This window comes from Pholcus phalangioides, unplaced genomic scaffold (assembly GCF_987345545.1).
Source record: "Pholcus phalangioides strain wild (caught in Gottingen) unplaced genomic scaffold, Ppha-v1.0 ptg000008l_1, whole genome shotgun sequence".
Classification (NCBI taxonomy): domain Eukaryota; kingdom Metazoa; phylum Arthropoda; class Arachnida; order Araneae; family Pholcidae; genus Pholcus; species Pholcus phalangioides.
The window spans coordinates 63,639,573-63,657,059 of record NW_028301601.1 but is presented as its reverse complement, the minus strand read 5'-3'; the positions used below and the strand labels follow the sequence as shown (position 1 = coordinate 63,657,059).

The 17,487-nt window shown below is 37.7% G+C and overlaps 1 protein-coding gene across 1 annotated transcript in view; it reads left to right on the top strand.

The window, feature by feature from the left end:
- Positions 1–1,806: 1,806 nt before the first annotated feature.
- LOC149084748 (uncharacterized) overlaps positions 1,807–17,487 on the top strand; it is an 82,553-nt gene continuing 66,872 nt past the window's right edge. Inside the window, exon 1 of the mRNA XM_089235178.1 lies at positions 1,807–2,464. Within this exon, the coding sequence (XP_089091304.1) occupies positions 1,975–2,464 (490 nt within the window). The 5' untranslated portion in view covers positions 1,807–1,974. The remainder of the gene's footprint in view (positions 2,465–17,487) is intronic.

The window sequence follows — 17,487 nt, the reverse complement described above, 5'->3', positions numbered from 1 at the left end:
TGATGTCCTTGCTAGGCAAGGCGACCATTTCAAATGCACTGCAATCTGATTTCATCCATGTTAGCGAAGGACAATATTACCAACGTTGAAAGGCTGTAATGTCATCTATTAGCCGAAATTGCAACTAATTTCACAAACAGGTGTATTTCAAATTCCAGAGGTCTGCCCATTGGAAGAACTACTTTTGTTTTATATTTTTATCTACATTTCTTTCCAAGTTATGCAATTTCAAAGTTGAAGAGCCCTCTTTGAAATACCCTGTGAAACGGTAGTAAATTCAAAAAGTTAATTAAATACTTAAAAGTATTAGTAAGAAAGCTATTTTCGGTCTCCTGTTGGTACAGCTTACATATTTGTAGACGTGTAAATACGTCTTTTTAATCACCTGATAATACTGGACGCGTTAACAAAAAGTTGAGTTGCAAAATCCTTTAAATGTTCATATCTCAAGAAGTATTCAGAACATCTCGGAATGTTTTTGAAGGTTTTGCGCGGGTAGATCTCGTCAAAACTAATCTAATGATATAATTTTGGTAACAAAATTGATTTACAGAGGTTCGTAACACAAATATAATGATGCCGTCTAATAGATATTTTTAAGGTAAATCCAATGATAAAACTCTGGTTTTAATACCTATGATAAAGTGAAGGCGAGGAGATTCCTTATGATTCGAGATGACTCTCAATGAGCTGACCCTTTCAGAGTTTATTTTCGGCGATGACATTCCTACATTTTGTTTCACTTGTTGGAAGCACCGTAATTGAGGGAGATGTTTATTCAAAATACAAAGGCCACAACAGGGAAAAAACCCCGACGAGAGATGGGTGAAAAGAGATGCCCATAATAAATATGGATGCTAAACATAACTGAAACACGGCAACCCCAAATAAGAGCAATTATCACGAGAAAACAAATACACGCTACAGTAAAACTCTACAAACAAATGATTATGATAACATAAAATACACAGCCCATAAAAAAAATTATGGTTGTCTTCACAGTAAAATATGGAAGTCTTAATAAATAAATAAAATAATATTCCTTAATTTCTTTTCAGAACTCAATTTAAATGTTCAAAAAATAATGATTTCAGTTTCAAAATTTCTCGTAAGTAAAACATGTGAATATCGAGCTTTCACGCTAAATTTAATCACGTCAGCACCTACCACGCGATTCAAGGCACAAAAAACGTATTCACGTCAAAGTTTGCGGGCGCGTCTATTATACAGCCTACACCAATTCTTATTTTTTACACCTGCTTCAAATAATTACTGGTATTTATATTCACAGATATTTTTCCTTTTGATTCCATAGAATTGAAGAAAAATATTATGAAAATAATTATTTTTTCAGAATAAAGCGATCTAAGTTTGTGAATTTTGAGGGTGTGTGTGTGAGTGTCACATCACCTGAATGATATGGATTGGGCGTTTTTTTGTGTCGTGATGTTTCGTCGTTGGCTCGAAGTTCCTTCTCGCGGGTGACGGATCACTACAACCAGAAACAAAAAAGTCGCACAGAAACTCGCCAGTGCATGGCGACATTTAGATGGGATTTTCCTTTGAAATAATTTTCTCTTAATACCCTTTGGAGAGTCTCCCATCGATCACACATACGTTTCCAAGAGAGATCGCGAGAGAGGTCCGTGTACACAGCCAGACAGACACTCTTAGCCATATCCATGATATAAAGTAGAAGGAATCTGTGTTTTTGGCGGAATCGGTTTGGCTCGTTTTCAGTGTAGGTGGCTCCTTAGTAACGCTAGCGTTAGTAGCAGTAGTAGCAGCGGTATCTGTTGAGGGGTTCTTTTCCTGAGAGAGAGCGAGCAGCGGGCAGTGCAATGCCCGCATTCCTTTCCGAGGGTCGCAGCCGTCGAGTGAACGACGACGACGGCCACACGGTAGTAAAGTAAGTCGAGGAGGAGGCCGTGGAGGGGGCCCCAATCCATCGGGAGGAAAAACGAAATCCTCTAAATGACGGCCGCTACGACCGGGGGCCACCATCATCACCATCACCGGAGGACCCCGTCCCACGAGGATTATGGAGTGCCGGACGTGCCGCCGTGTCCGCCTTTGCCTCCGCTCTATCCCCACTGCATGCGTCACCAGGAGCACAGGTGTCTATACAACGCCCAACAACATCAGCAGCAGGTCTGCCGACGCCAGTGGCCGCCGCCGGCCGTGTACCAGTACGCCGACGGTCACGCATGCCAACCGGGGCCGTCGCCGACCCGGCAACCGTCGACGGCCCGTCTCCAGAAACAGCAACAACAACATCATCAACACGAGGGTCAGATCGTCTTGAAAGTGGTTAGCGAAGCATCGGCTGAACCGGACAAGAAAGTGAACTACGAGATAGTGAGTGAGAACGTGCGTCACGGCAGGTTCCGGAAGGCCGTGCCTCGCATGCCACTGTGCCTATCCATTATCCTGTGCGTTGTCAACATGCTCGCTCCTGGAGTCGGTAAGATAATTCTCTCTATACACATAATCATTATAGTTAAACCGATACTAATGGCATTAATTCAATGTTTAACGTGTCTCGTTTCAAGCAAATATTTTACTTCTTACGTGATATAACTTACGTCATGTTCAAAGGAAAAATTTATATCGTATATTCCAGTGGTTTTCAACCTTTTACCCTATGGACCATATTTTCTTCCCTTCCCCCCCCCCCCCCCCCGATCTTACCAGGGCCCTATACCAGCTCAGCCAGAGCGAGAACGTTCTTACTTATAGAATTGAGATTTAGTCAAAACTAAATTTATAACAAACAAAAATTTTATAAGATCGGTCTGTGGAACCCTGAGTCAGCTACGGGTTCAGAAGGGTGAGGGGGAGGTTCGATAATATCTCCCAAGTGCCGAAATATATAGGAAAAATTGGTCTGTGTATAAAATACAAGACAAAATGAACCAACATAATAAACACATCACCATGTATCCTCGCCTACCCTGGGCAAGAGTTCAGTGAGGTGAGCGTTCTTCTTGTGGGAGTTCTATACATGGCCGTGTCATTATCATTAGTCTCAAGCAAAGCGATGTTCTAGGTACTCGTACTTAGCTGGAGGTACGTATAATCCAGCTTACATATTTACATACGTACACTCAAAAATCATACTACTAAATGTCATGATATAAGCTCTCTATGGACATGAAGCCCTGGGATATACCCACATGAAAACTTGGGTTAAGATGGCCCATGGACGATTCTACTAAGTTCTAAAAGTAGACACATTTTTTTCCCAACATATTACACTTGAAAACTTTAATTCAAATGAAAATATTGATTCTTCGCAGCTCTATGTGGCCCCCTTCACTACTTGTCATGACTTCCCTTTCATCTTATTTTAAGCCATGGCCCCTTTTATAGAATATCCCAGAACCTGAGGAGGGTCGTATGACCCGAGATCGAGAACCCCTGCAGTAGACAAAAATATTTGGCAGTTTACTTATAGTAAACTTAGTAAACTTATATAACTCAGTTATATAAGTTTTTGCTTCTGAAACAAAAAGGCTTTTCTTCCGTAATTTGGTGTGTGCTGAACACGAATTTGAACATCTGATTTAACCATTTGATTTTTTACTCACGGCCCCCCCCCCCAAAGAATATCCCAGGTCTACAAGTGGGCAATATGCCCTCAGGATGAGAACCACTGGTATATTCGACCATTCACGTACAGCAATTTTTCACTATTTGTTTAAGTAAAACATGCAACGTTTCCAACTAAAACTTAAATAGAGCACTTCTGTAATTTTCCATTCAGTGATTGGATTTTCCATTCCAATGAGAATTTGAATTGGATCAACATAACAAATTAAAAAGAGTCCCGAGGGGTGAAGAATCTCAGAAATGTTTCCATGAAAATTGTTCATACCAACATTATTCACGGATAAACTATGCATTAAAAGATATGGTTTCGATTCTTTAGTCCGTAATCAGAAAAAAAAAATGACCATATCAGAATTTTTTTATGACAATGGTCTTCATAACAATTTCCTGCAACGATGGCAACTTTCCTATTAACAATTTCACGATGGGTTTTTCTCCAACAATTGCAACTAAGTTTTTTCTGTGTTAATTAATGTTTCTTGAAATTATGGTTTTCACGACGATTGCCCTTGCAATGAACATTTTCGCCTAAAAATGCCTTTTAAAACGATGGTCTCTTTGATGGGGGTTTTTTTTTTATACCACATGATGTTGACGATGGTACTCGCAAAAGAGGTGTTGTGCACGCAAATTTTCCAAAAAAACACATTTTTGAATTTTCCAATTTTCAAATACTTTGAAATTTTCTGCGTGTAATTGTTTAAGTTTTTGCTCTACCTATACCTATTGCAAGGGGTTGTATAGTTATTAAAATAAAAAAAAAACTAACTTTTTATACCGTTACCGTGTGCCCGAAACACAATTAGAAAGTTCTTGCTCTGTCTTTCCTAATGCCAACAAAAAACATTCCACGTCTTCAAGTGCAATATTCACCGAGATATTCGAATTCGAAAAACGGAGGAAAATTTTGGAAAAACAGCGTTAAATACGGGTAAAACGGGTTTTCCACAGTTAGAGCTGTTTTTTTTCCCCCAATTTTCCTCCGTTTTTCGAATTCGAATATCTCAGTGAACATTACACTTAAAAACTTGGATTTTTTTCAGGCATCAGGAGAGACTGAGCAAGAACTTTCTAATTTGGTTCTCGGGCACACTGGGATTATAAGAAGTTAATTTTTCATTTCAATAACTGTACAAACTCTTGCAGCATGAATGACATATTTGATCATAATGATTTCATTTGGGTGCTTTTTATAATTGGAAGTGTCTCTAAGATCAACGGTTTGCCAGTAAAATGTCATACGCCCTGTTACCTAATGCACTTTGTATATTTCATTTGTATATTCATTTTAAATTAATCAAATACGTTCCCACAATCTGAAAAATTCTTTGTGGCAACGTTAATTCCGACAACAACATATGAAAAGAAACTGAAAAACACTCGTACACTTTTCTGTCACAAAACTACCAACTGAATTTATTTTTCTGAAAATAATTTCTAATCATACGATTTAGTATGAATTATTCACAAAAAAATATTACAATAATTTTTTCATCTCTCAGATTCAAAGCCATAACTCTTCTAGAAAATGATTCGCATTACGCATGAAAACGATAATTTTCAACGGGAATTTCATTTCGTAAAAATTAAAGCTATTCGACTCTTAAGAAAGGCGCACGCAGGTTTATGAAGCTCAAAAACAGTCGCTAAAGCGAAAATTTTGAAAACCCCCTCGAGATAAAAAAAAAACTATGTTTGTAAGTACTGTTGATACACCAAAATATATATATATGGGGCAAACTCAAAATGAGACGCGATTCCATCCAAGAACAAGAAAGACAGCACAATTCCATAACATTATCGGGACTAGTTTCCTCATCAGTTCAAGGTTCTTGAAGCAGATAGTCATACTCACGTAATGATTTGAATGTACCTATCCCCTCAACCACCATACGTAATGTCCCTTCATATCCTAGAGATCATTTAGAATAATATCGACTGAGAAAAGTTTCGAAAACGTTCATCTACTGCCATAATAACACGTTGAAAGCTTATCGTATCGATGAAAAATAATGTGAAACTCTTTGAATTTTTTAACAGAAATCCATTTAGAACATAAATATATTTTTAAAAAAATATAGAAAGATTCCATATATAGAATTCTTTTAGAGATTTTTCCTCAAAGAACTAATGACCTAAAAAAAAATGGTTCTTTTCAATTGTTTCAATGAGAGAGAGAGAGAGAGGGAGGAGGGCGTTCAGAGGGGGGGGGGGGTGTTTGTTTTCCGAAATAGCGGCAGTATTTCCGAAAATGGATTTTTATTATCGCTGCCACCGACGAATAACTGCAGTTCTTCAGTAGTGTATGCGAGGTAGCAGGAGCGAGCTCGTGGAATCGAGCCAACTTTTTGAATCGAGCCAGTAGCAGCAGTTACTTTGTTACTAAAATACGTGCACCATCAAAAAACGGGACGGACGGGGGGTTTGACGGTATGAGGAGCAGCTACTGTGTGTAAAGAAGTTTGGAAAATCTCGTGCTAATGGCTGACGAAGGAAGAGAGAGAGGGGTAGCCATGGCCGTTTTATTGAACGTGGTACAGAATGGTGGAAGGTTTGTGCGCGTCGGTAATGAATAGCAGCGAGCACTTCCTAAAGATCCGAGACGACGACGACGGCATTCAGTTTTCATGCTTAACTGCCGACCGTGTCATTCATATGTCTTTGCCCAACTCGGGTCAATTATAGCTAGAGGAGAATAAAAAAATAAATAAATAAAGTGCATGCACTCGCATTAAACCAAGTATTAAATGGAATCTGGCTATTGGGAGAGAAATGCGCATGAAGGGGGGAGGGGAAGACCCGCCTCTCATCGGATTCGTGTGGAACGGAGCTTTGGATTTGCATTAATTATCGAATCATGCAGAAAACTAACGGTGGATCAAACTACTATCCTATTAACAGCAGGAATCTAGTAGTTTCGGTTTCTTTTGTTTTGAGAAGTTGCAGTCTTTTTGGCAAATAAAAGCACTCTTATCATTTGCAGAGATTAAATGGAGGAGTTCCCATTTCCAAGCAATTGTCGTTGTCGTAAGAAGCCGTGAAAAGGGGATATCTCAGAAGCTCATCTCTTTCTTGAACGTCGTTAAAGTTTTAGGATTGAATTCGAAAGTAAATTATCGGAACTGAATGGCCGTCGATTGTATTTTTGTGATTTATTGGAGAGACGCTTTAATTGGTTGCAGGGCAGGAGTATCGTTGCCCTATCTACGCTGGCATTTACAATTTTGTGTAGACTGATAAGTAAGCCACAGCCAAATTACTATCATGCATCTTTTGAAAGCTCAAAAAAGGCACATGCAGGTTTTGGAAACTCAGAGATACCATTGCAGCGAGCAGTTTGAAAACTCCAGAAATGAGAAAACACGACTGTTGTCGAGTACTGGTGAATGAATACCGTTGAATACTGTTGCATGAAAGTCACACGCCGGTTATGGAAGCTCAAAAGAGCCGTTAAAGCCGAAAATTTTGAAACCCCCCAGATTAAAAAGAACAGCTTTCTGTCGAGTACTGTTGACACACCGAATAGAGCAAAGTCAAAATGAGACGCGATTGCAACCAAAAAAGATTGCACAATTTCGTAATATCATCGGGACTAGTTTCATAATCAGTTTAAGGTTCTTGAAGTGAATAGTCACGCTTACCTTATGATTTAAATGTACCTATCCCTTCAATTACCATACGTAATGTCTCTACATCTCGTTCGTCCGAGAGATCACTTAGAATAACATCAACCAAAAAAGAGCTTTGAAAACGTTCATCTACTGCCATAATAACACGTTGAAAGCTTATCGTATCGATGAAAAATAACGTGAAAGTCTTTGAAATTTTTAATAGAAATCCATTTAGAACGTAAAATAGTAAAAATTCCTTTAGAGCGATTTTCCCCAAGAGCTAATGACCTAAAAAAAATGGTTCTTTTCAATTGTTCAATGAGAGAGAGAGAGGGAGGAGGGCGTTCGGGGGGGGGGTGTTTGTTTTCCGAAATAGCGGCAGTATTTCCGAAAATGGATTTTTATTATCGCTGCCACCGACGAATAACTGCAGTTTTTCAGTAGTGTATGCGAGGTAGCAGGAGCGAGCTCGTGGAATCGAGCCAACTTTTTGAATCGAGCCAGTAGCAGCAGTTACTTTGTTACTAAAATACGTGCACCATCAAAAAACGGGACGGACGGGGGGTTTGACGGTACGAGGAGCAGCTACTGTGTGTAAAGAAGTTTGGAAAATCTCGTGCTAATGGCTGACGAAGGAAGAGAGAGAGGGGTAGCCATGGCCGTTTTATTGAACGTGGTACAGAATGGTGGAAGGTTTGTGCGCGTCGGTAATGAATAGCAGCGAAGCACTTCCTAAAGATCCGAGACGACGACGGCATTCAGTTTTCATGCTTAACTGCCGACCGTGTCATTCATATGTCTTTGCCCAACTCGGGTCAATAAATAAATAAATCGCATGCATACGCATTAAACCGAGTATTAAATGGGATCAGGCTATTGGGAGTGAAATGCGCATGAAGGGGGGAGGGGAGGGAAGGCCCCGCCTCTCATCGGATTCGTGTCGAACAGAGCTTTGGATTTGCATCAATTATCGAATCATGCAGAAAACTGTCGGTGGATAAAACTACCATCCTATCAACAGCAGGAATCTAGTAGCTTCGGTTTCTTTTGTTTTGAGAAGTTAGTCTTTCGGCAAATAAAAGCACTCTTATCATCTGCAGAGATTAAATGGAGGAGTTCTCATTTCCAAGTAATTGTCGTTGTCGTAAGAAGCCGTGAAAAGGGGATATCTCAGAAGCTCATCTCTCCCTTGAACGTCGTTAAAGTTTTAGGACTGAATTCGAAAGTAGATTATCGGAACCGAAAGGCCGTCGATTGTCTTTTTGTGATTTATTGGAGAGACGCTTTAATTGGTTGCGGGGGGTGGGAGTAGAGCCCTACGCTATCTATCTACGTGGAAATTTTACAATTCCAGGCAGACTGATTAGTAAGCCTTAGTATCACTATGGACACTAACCATCAGCCTAGACACTAACATTAGCTAACTTTGAAACCTTATCTCTGCGAGTTGAACATACGTGAGTCTCTGTACTACCCGGATCTGTTGCTATATTGTATAAAGCGCTGATTCGACTATAAACTCTTCACACCTGACACAAAACTGGCTGTTAAATTTTTTTTATTTTGATCTATTTGTATTTATATTATGTAAAAATGCCTTTAAAAAGACATTTTTGTGAAATTGATTAATTAATTAATTAATTAATACGGGTTGTGATATCTCTGCCAGGGCCATTTGTGTAAGGTACATATGTATGTACTTCAGGTCTCTTGACTTGAAAAAAAATAATTATTAAAAAATGACGTACACAATGTGAACCTTTGGAACGAAGTTAATCTTAAAGGACCGTCCACTCAAACAAATGACAGAGCTGCCAGTGGTAATAAAGAATAAAGGATTATAAGGATGAAAAGTACTGAGCATATTTTAAAAACACTAACAAATCAATCAATGACATGAAAAGGCGTGATTTTCACCAAAACACTTATCATAGCCTACAGCAGTGTTTCTCAACCGCCGGGACACGACATCAGTCAAACCGGACGTGAAAGCTCACGGATTCATTTTTACCCATTTATACTCCATTAGGCATGCGTATTACCGGGCCTTCTACATACATTAAAAAGATCAACCCGGCCACGGTCTTCCAAAGGGTGAGAACCACTGGCCTGAGCATAGTTTCCTAAACTTTTTGTTCCCATCGCCTCCTTCATCCGAAATTTTTTTTCTCTTATCTCCCGCCAACTCACGTGAGCCCATATGATCCTATGTTAAATCCGTCGCTTTTATCGCCTCCTGGACCATTGCGTCGCCCACTTTGGGAAACCTGGCCTAGAGTCTTCATTTTTTAAGGAAAAATGGCTCAAAATCTCACTTACTGGTGGTGCTGTATCTCAAAATGCTCGACATACCACGTAAGATACAGTAGCAGCAGCAGTTGCTTCGTTACTGAAATGCGTACACCATCAGAAAACGGGGTGGGGGTTGAGATACGAGGAGCTGTTTCTGCTGCTACTGTGTAAAGAAGTTTGGAAAGTCTCGTGCTAATAGCTGACGATGGAACAGAGAGGTAGGCATGGGCGTTTTATTGAAGGCGGTAAAGAATGGGGGAGATTTACCGTCGTTAATAAATAGCAGCGTACAGTACCGTACTTTCTCAAGATGCGAGATGATGACGCCATTAAATTTTCTTGCTTAACTGCCGACCGTGCCATTTATATGTCATTGCCCAACTGAGGTCAATTATAGCTAGAAATGAATTAAAAAGGATAATAATAAAATAAATGGCGCGGTAGCCCAGGTCGATAAGATACTCGCCTAAAGTGCCAAAGAATGCTTAGAGGTGTCGCAAGTTCGATACCCAGTTCATCCTTGTCAGAAACTTTTCTGACACAGGTGTATAACAGAAACGACGACGTGACCAGAGAAAGAGATTGCTACCGCATGGAGTCCCACATCGAGGGACATCCCGTATCAACTTCTCGGTGAGTATAAAAAAGGCTGCCGTTCGGAATCGGCAATAAATTGTAGGACCCGATCTAACTACCCCTCGTGTGCAGAAAATGACCGTGGTGCGACAAAAATGATCAATGATAAAAAAAAATAGATAAATAAATCTCATGCATATAACATTAAACGGAGTATTAAATGGAATCTTGCTTTTCGGAGTGAAATGCGCATGAAGAGAGAGGAGGGAAGACCCGCCTCTCATCAGATTCGTGTAGAACGGAGCTTTGAATTTCCATTAATTACCGAATCAAGCTTCAAACTTACATTAGATCAAACTGACATTATATTAACAGCAGGAAACAAATAGTTTCGGTTTCTTTTGTTTTGAGAAGTTGCCGTCTTTCGCCAAATACCCCCTTCCCGCTTTTCCATCATTTGCAGATTGAACGGAGGAGTTTCCATCTCTCCGGAGTGATAGCCTTGAAAAGACGATATCGCAGGTCATCTCTCTCTTGATTGTCGGTGAAGCATTAGGGTCCGGCTCGAAAGTAAGGGGCAGTTCAAGTATTACGTCAGCAAATTTTTATCCATTTTTGACCCTCTCCCCCCCCCCCCCGATCAGAAAAAGTCAGAAAAACTCTGACACCCCTCCTCTCCCCCACCCCGGTCAGTAAAATTTCGTCATCAGCTCTGCCCCTCTGAATCCTAACGCATATTCATGAGATCACAGACGTATAAAGAGCTCCCCAAAGATCAAAAATGTATTTTTTTTAATGAAGAGAAATATATTTTTTTAAAATTGAAATTTCGGAAGAAAAATATCTTTATATGTTATTATAATCAATTTCTGTTAATTTCAATGCTATGAACTCAAAATGTATCTTTAATAAATTCATTGCGACCATATATGGTAAATCGCATAAACGCCCTTGGCCCGTGGACCAAATATTACCCTGGGGGTTATCTGATGCAGCCTGCCCTCCTCAAACCTAATTTTGTAAAAATGAACGGAGCGCTACATTTACAGATCGCTTAAGTGACACGTGGTACAATTCCAGAGCATTTAAGCGGCCCGTGGCACATTTTCAGATCACTTAAATGATCCGGGACACATTTAGAGATCCCTTGAGTGACATATGACATAGTTTAGAGCAATTAAGCGGCCTCCAGTGTGACTCTACATCACTCAAATTATCCGCGGCACATTCTAAGATTATTCAAGTGATCCGCGGCATATAATTACGGATCACTTGAGTGATGCGTGGCGCAGTTCCAGAGAACTTAAGCGGCCCGGACACATTTCCAGATCACTTGGATCCACGAAACATATAGAGATCACTAAAGTGGCATTCTGGGGCACGTATCAAAGTGGGGGGGGGAATGTTACTTTAAGTGTCCACAAACTACCGAATGGTTTTCCTCGTTTTTGGCGCACCGAGTAAGATGCCATTAAGAATATTTCATAAAGGGTGGTTGATGACGTAAGCATTATCCAAACCCCCCCCTCCCTCCTTGTCATCAAAAGTCAGCAAATCGGAAACCCCCCACATCGACGCTGACGTAATACTTGAATGACCCCTAAATCATTTGAATGGAATGGCCGTTGATGATATATTAGAAAGACGCTTTAATTCATTGCAGTGATATGTGCAGATGTGAGTACCGTACGCTATCTAAGTGTAAATTCGTGCAGACTGATAAGTAAGTCATCAGGATAAACACTAGTATTGGCTAATTTGGAACCCTTATCGGCGTTGTTGAAAATACGTGGGTCTCTGCACTATCCGGATATACTGCCATGTCTTACAAAGTGCTGGTTTGACCCTCATATTACAGGACCGTCCACTGCAACAAATGCGAGATACATTGGGTAGTATAGGGTGTCCCATAAATTTGCAAATAGTTCCGAAAAATTCATAAAAAATGAAGGAATGAATTCGGTAGGTATATTTGAATGCAAAAAAGTTATTCTCAAGAAAGGGGAATTTTTTTTTTGTTACAGAAAAAAATTAGTTCAAATTTTTGTCGACAGATGGCGAGGGAAGCCAGTCTGACAGGAGTGATTGGGCCCAAACCTTTCTTCAATCTCTTGTGCGTCCGAAACGTTCGTTAAGCCTCAGTGTTCCTGGCGAAAGTAAAACAACTTCACCAATGGTGATTTATCTACCAATTTCACCTCGCAATGAAAAACCTTATGCAAGCGCTAGCAACAGAAAAAATGCAGAAATGAGCTGACCCAGTACAGCCTGCATTTTATAGATCTCTGATTTGCATATTTTCAGTGATTTGATACCAATGTTTTTTCTATCGAAAAAAAAATTTTTTTCCTTACCAAAAAAAAAAAAAAGTCTCCCATTGTGAACGTTTTTGCAAACCCATTCAAATACATCAGTTTATTCTATTTTTTTTTCGAAAATTTTAAATTATTTAAGAATTTTCGGACACCCTTTATATCAATTGCAACAAATGAATAATTTTCATTCTATCAGAATTAAATTATCAAATCTGCCTGCGGAGCACCTGCGCCATCGTCGGGTTCCTGAGAAAGTCCGCGAACCCACATTTTGAACGATTTGAAAAACGACCCACGATTTGAAAAGCATTGCATTGAAATATCTTACACCGTCATACCTAACCCAACTTTAAAGATGGCTAATTTTTCATACCCTTGATTTTTTTTAACCTTTTAAGAGACAATTAGAAATCACTAACCCCCCCCCCCTCCAAAAAAATGTCATATCTTTTTTAATTAAGCAGATTTTCTTTGGATTTTGAAGAGGTGTAAACTACAGGGTACAGGGAAAAGTTTTCCATTGAGAAATTATTTTCACAAAATATCTAAGTTTGTCAATTCTAAAATAAGAGGTTTCTACGGAAACAATATATCTCTTTATTGCCGCTTAAAGGGTTAAACCAAAATCGGCCGTTTTTGCTGCTCTGTGCTCATGCCTGAAAACTCGAAAGCCGGATCACAAACTTTAACCGGCGATACTCAGCTTCAACCCACGGAAAAACCGGTTTTGAGGTGTGGTTAGTACAGCGTGGGAAATTTTAATGGTCAATTTTGCCCTCCAAAACCGGTTTCGCGCAGCTCAGAATCACGTTGACGAGGCCGAGGTGGATTCGGCTTTATTGATACACGCTCTGGCTTAATGTTGATTCGATGAACTCTTTTTCTGGCATTCGAGATGCTTTTTCCCTGACTTTTTAATGCAACTTTCGGTCACTCCCTTATGGTGAGAGATCATTCTGCACTGATTGGTGTACAGAACAAACAACCATCAGTGAAGAAACTCACTTTTAACACAGCCTTCGATAGCTCTGCCGCATAATAGCCTTTGAACGACTGACTCACGGGTTTCGTTACAAACTCACGAAACAGCAATCATTGCATAAAAATCTTTGTTTCGTGCCGAAAATTGAAGCTCCAAACACGTTTTCCGATAGACCAATTTATATATAGTATATGCCGGAACCCAACCTGTGTTCTCTCGTTATTATCGCCAAAATAAATTTTGCTTCGCTTTGGAAATTTGGTCGATAAATGCACGAAACTATCCCCGAAGGGATGCAGGCATCACCGTTATCCGGTGTATATTTTACCATATTAATTGTCGATTACGTTTGATGGCTTTATTGACACATTATTCGAAACTGCCGGGTTTTCTTTTCCGATCTCCGGGTTTCCAAACTTCTCACTAGCGAATCTTTTGAATTTCCAAAACCTACAAGTGCTTTTTTTGAGCTTCTAAACATTTTTTCCTACGTGCCTATCATAGTCTTTCAAAACATGCAGGTGCATTTATTGAGCCTCATAAACCTGCACGTGCTTCTCTTGAGCCCTTCCAAAAACTGCACTTGCATGTTATTGAGTACTTCAAAAAATTTGGAAAATCTCACGCTTTCATTGGGAAACTTTAACACTTTCACAGAATATCCTAATCCCTATACGAATCGGAAAGAACCGGTTATTTATCGACTTTATAACGGAAGTGTCGTGATAACTAAGTTTGATTGCATTTCCCAGTTATGACAATGCAATATTTTAATATTGTTAACATTTTGCAACAGAAACGTTAGAGGAAAAAATCATTAAATAAGATTCTAATATTGTGCGGCAAACTTCATTCCTCTTGTACTTATTGAATTAAAATTCCCCGATTTTCCATATAAAGGGAGACTATTTCTTAACTTCCATTTCAAGCGAGCAAATACAATTTACAAAAACGTAATTTTGAATGAAAGCATTTTTTTTATTTATTATTCTGTATAATGAGATTATAGAGATTCCTTTTTTGTTTTCTCTTTTGTTAAGAACGTTAAATAAATTACGAGATAGATTCGTGCCCAAAACACATTTTACGTGATGACAAGAACAAAATTGTTTATACTTACTTTTAATTTTTTTTAATATGAGACACATTCAAGTGTTTTAAAAGTTCTTTCTTCTGGAAACGTATTCAAAAGACCATGGAATGGCAAAAAAGACACGCAAAGACACTATTTGCTGTAAACAACATGGAAAAAAAGTAAAAAATACACTTTATAAGAAAATGTGAACAAAATTTTTGTTTATGGAGCGTAGAGATGATATCAAACAAAAGAAGAACATCAACTATTTCATGCGTCTTTCTCAAGCTTCCAAACCCTTCATGCAACTTTCTAGAACTCCCTAAACCAGCGGTTCTCAACTTTCTTTTGACTGTCGGAGCCCTTTTAAGTAAAAAAATTCTATGGTGGAACCCCGTAGGCCATTTTTTTAATTATTCATCAAAGTTACTGATTTATTTTTTACTATTTAAAAATATTTATTATTATTACTTTTTTGTAACTTTACTGTTTTTTTTAAATTTTCCTCGAGCGGCCGCGGAGCTCCTGGAGAGTGTGCAAGGAGCCCCAAGGGCTCCGCGGAGCACCGGTTGAGAACCGCTGCCCTAAACTAACAGAAGCGTTTCTTAGGCTTTCAAAACATGCAGGTGCATTTTTTATGCCCCAAAACTAGTACATGTGTTTTTAAAGCTTCCAAAATCTGCATGACGCCCCCTTTATTTTATCAATGTTATATATTTAAAAAAGTTTCCTATGTGAATAATTTTAAAATTTTAGAAAATCTTATGCCTTTCTTGGGAAACTTGAAGACATTTACAGAACAATCTAATCCCTGTTACATGAGCATCGGTAAAAACTGGTTATTTACTGACATTATAACCAAATTACCGTAATAATTCGAGGATAAATATTAATTAATTAATATTAATTAACTAATTAATTAGTTCGATAAAAATATAAAAATATTTATATTAAATAAGATTCTGATATCGAAAAACCTGATTTCTCTTCTACTTATTGAATTAAAAATCGCATTTTTTCCATACAAAAGGACGCGATTTCTTAACTTCCATTTCAAAAGCGAGCAAATAAAATTTATAAAAACTTAATAAAAGACAGCATTTTTTTATTATACTGTATAATAAGATTGTACAGATTCCGTATTTCTCCTCTATCTTTTTAAATACGTTAAGTAAATTAGATTCGTGCCCATAACACATTTTACGCGCTGACAAGAATAAAAGTGTTTATGCTTACTTAGTTTTTTTTTAAAAATATGAAACATTCAAGTGTTTTAAGAGTTCTTTTCTTCCGGAAACATATTCATAAGGACATGGAATGCTAAAAAGACACGCAAAGACACTATTTGTTGTAAACAACATGAGAAAAAAAGACCAAAAAACACACTTTATAATCAAAAGTAAACAAAATTTTTGTTTATGGAGCGTGAAGATGATTATTAACCAAAAGAAAAGCATCAAAAATATCTGTCTACAACGCTTTAAGATATTACTGAATAAGAATTTAAAAAAAAATAAATTTGGTTACGGTTTCGTTTTTCCGTATCTTTTCTCACGTTTTAATTCGAAAAAAAGTGCTTTAATTATCGCTTTAATTAGTTTTTCGAACAACGTATTCATTTCCGTTTTCTTGCTGTAATTAAAATACAGAATCCCATTTTTTTGCCCCACTTCCATCTCGTCATGTTTGGGATCGATCTCTGGACTCTTATTCGTGAGAGAATTAATGTTAATGATACGAATAAAAAGATTTGAACAAAAATTTCGTTTTAAGATAAACTAATTGTTTTTTTAAATATTTAATTAACTTATTATTTATTGAGATTGTTTTTATTGGTGTACTGTTATGAGAGAGAATTAGTATTCGTGTTTTCATTTGGAACCAATTTAATAAAAACAATAAATCGAATTATACAAGTGCGTGTTGATTTCTTTTGGCGATGGAATGAATATTTGTGAAAACAATACAGGGTGTCCCATAAATTTCTAAATAGTTTTAAAATTCATAAAAATTGAAAGAATTGGCATATTCGAATGGTGTTTGCGAAAAACTTGGGTATATGGTGGTATTTTTGCGGCTCGGGGGCCAGAAAAATGCATGGGTCACCATATGACGAGATATTTTAAGGGACATTTCCCGTGAATTTTGTCGTCCTAAATTTATTTTAAGAAACATCCTAATTCCCCACCGCATTTTCAGCGAACATTGGTTGGATTTTTATTATTCACTGAAATGAGGAATTAAGATTATTTTCATGACTTGTAAATTACATTATGGTTGCTATGACTCTAATTATTATCATATAAATATATGCATGTCACATATTTGTCAAAATATGTTTTTACAATTAAGTAAGTTTTAATTCATTGCGAGTTGCAGTATCCTCTGTTTTCCCGTCATTGGCAATGTTTCAGCAATTTCTAGCAATAGTTGGCACTATCACGATTAGGTTAAAGCAGGGGTCTTCAACCTTTCAGATACGGGGGGCCGAATTGAAACTTCCCAGAAGCTCGCGGGCCACCAACTCGTAATTTAGTGACATATTCATAAATGGGTCCCGAGTTAAACAGAAACAAAAATAACTGAAGACTTTTATTTTTATTCTAAACTTATTTCTTTTAATAATTATCAATTTTGATTAGCTCTGAAATAATTTTTTTTACTAATTCTGAAACAATTTTTGATTAATTACTGATTAAATTAATTAATTCTGAGATGAAATTTCATCTCGAATCACTTTAAATGATACTTTGCGATTTAGTGATTTATTATGAGTTATTGAGTAGGAAATAAATTTCTATCAGAAATTACGAAATTTTTCCCTCGTTGATTAATAACTTAATTTTTTCACTGATTCTTAAATTATTCTTAAAAAAAATTATCTATTTCAGTAATTCTGAATTTTAGTCGATTTGGTTCGAATTATTTCTTTCATTTATTCTAGAGATTTATTTCTTTCATTTATTCTAGAGATTTATTTCTTTCATATTTATTCTAAAATAATTTCATTCATTTTTATTCTAA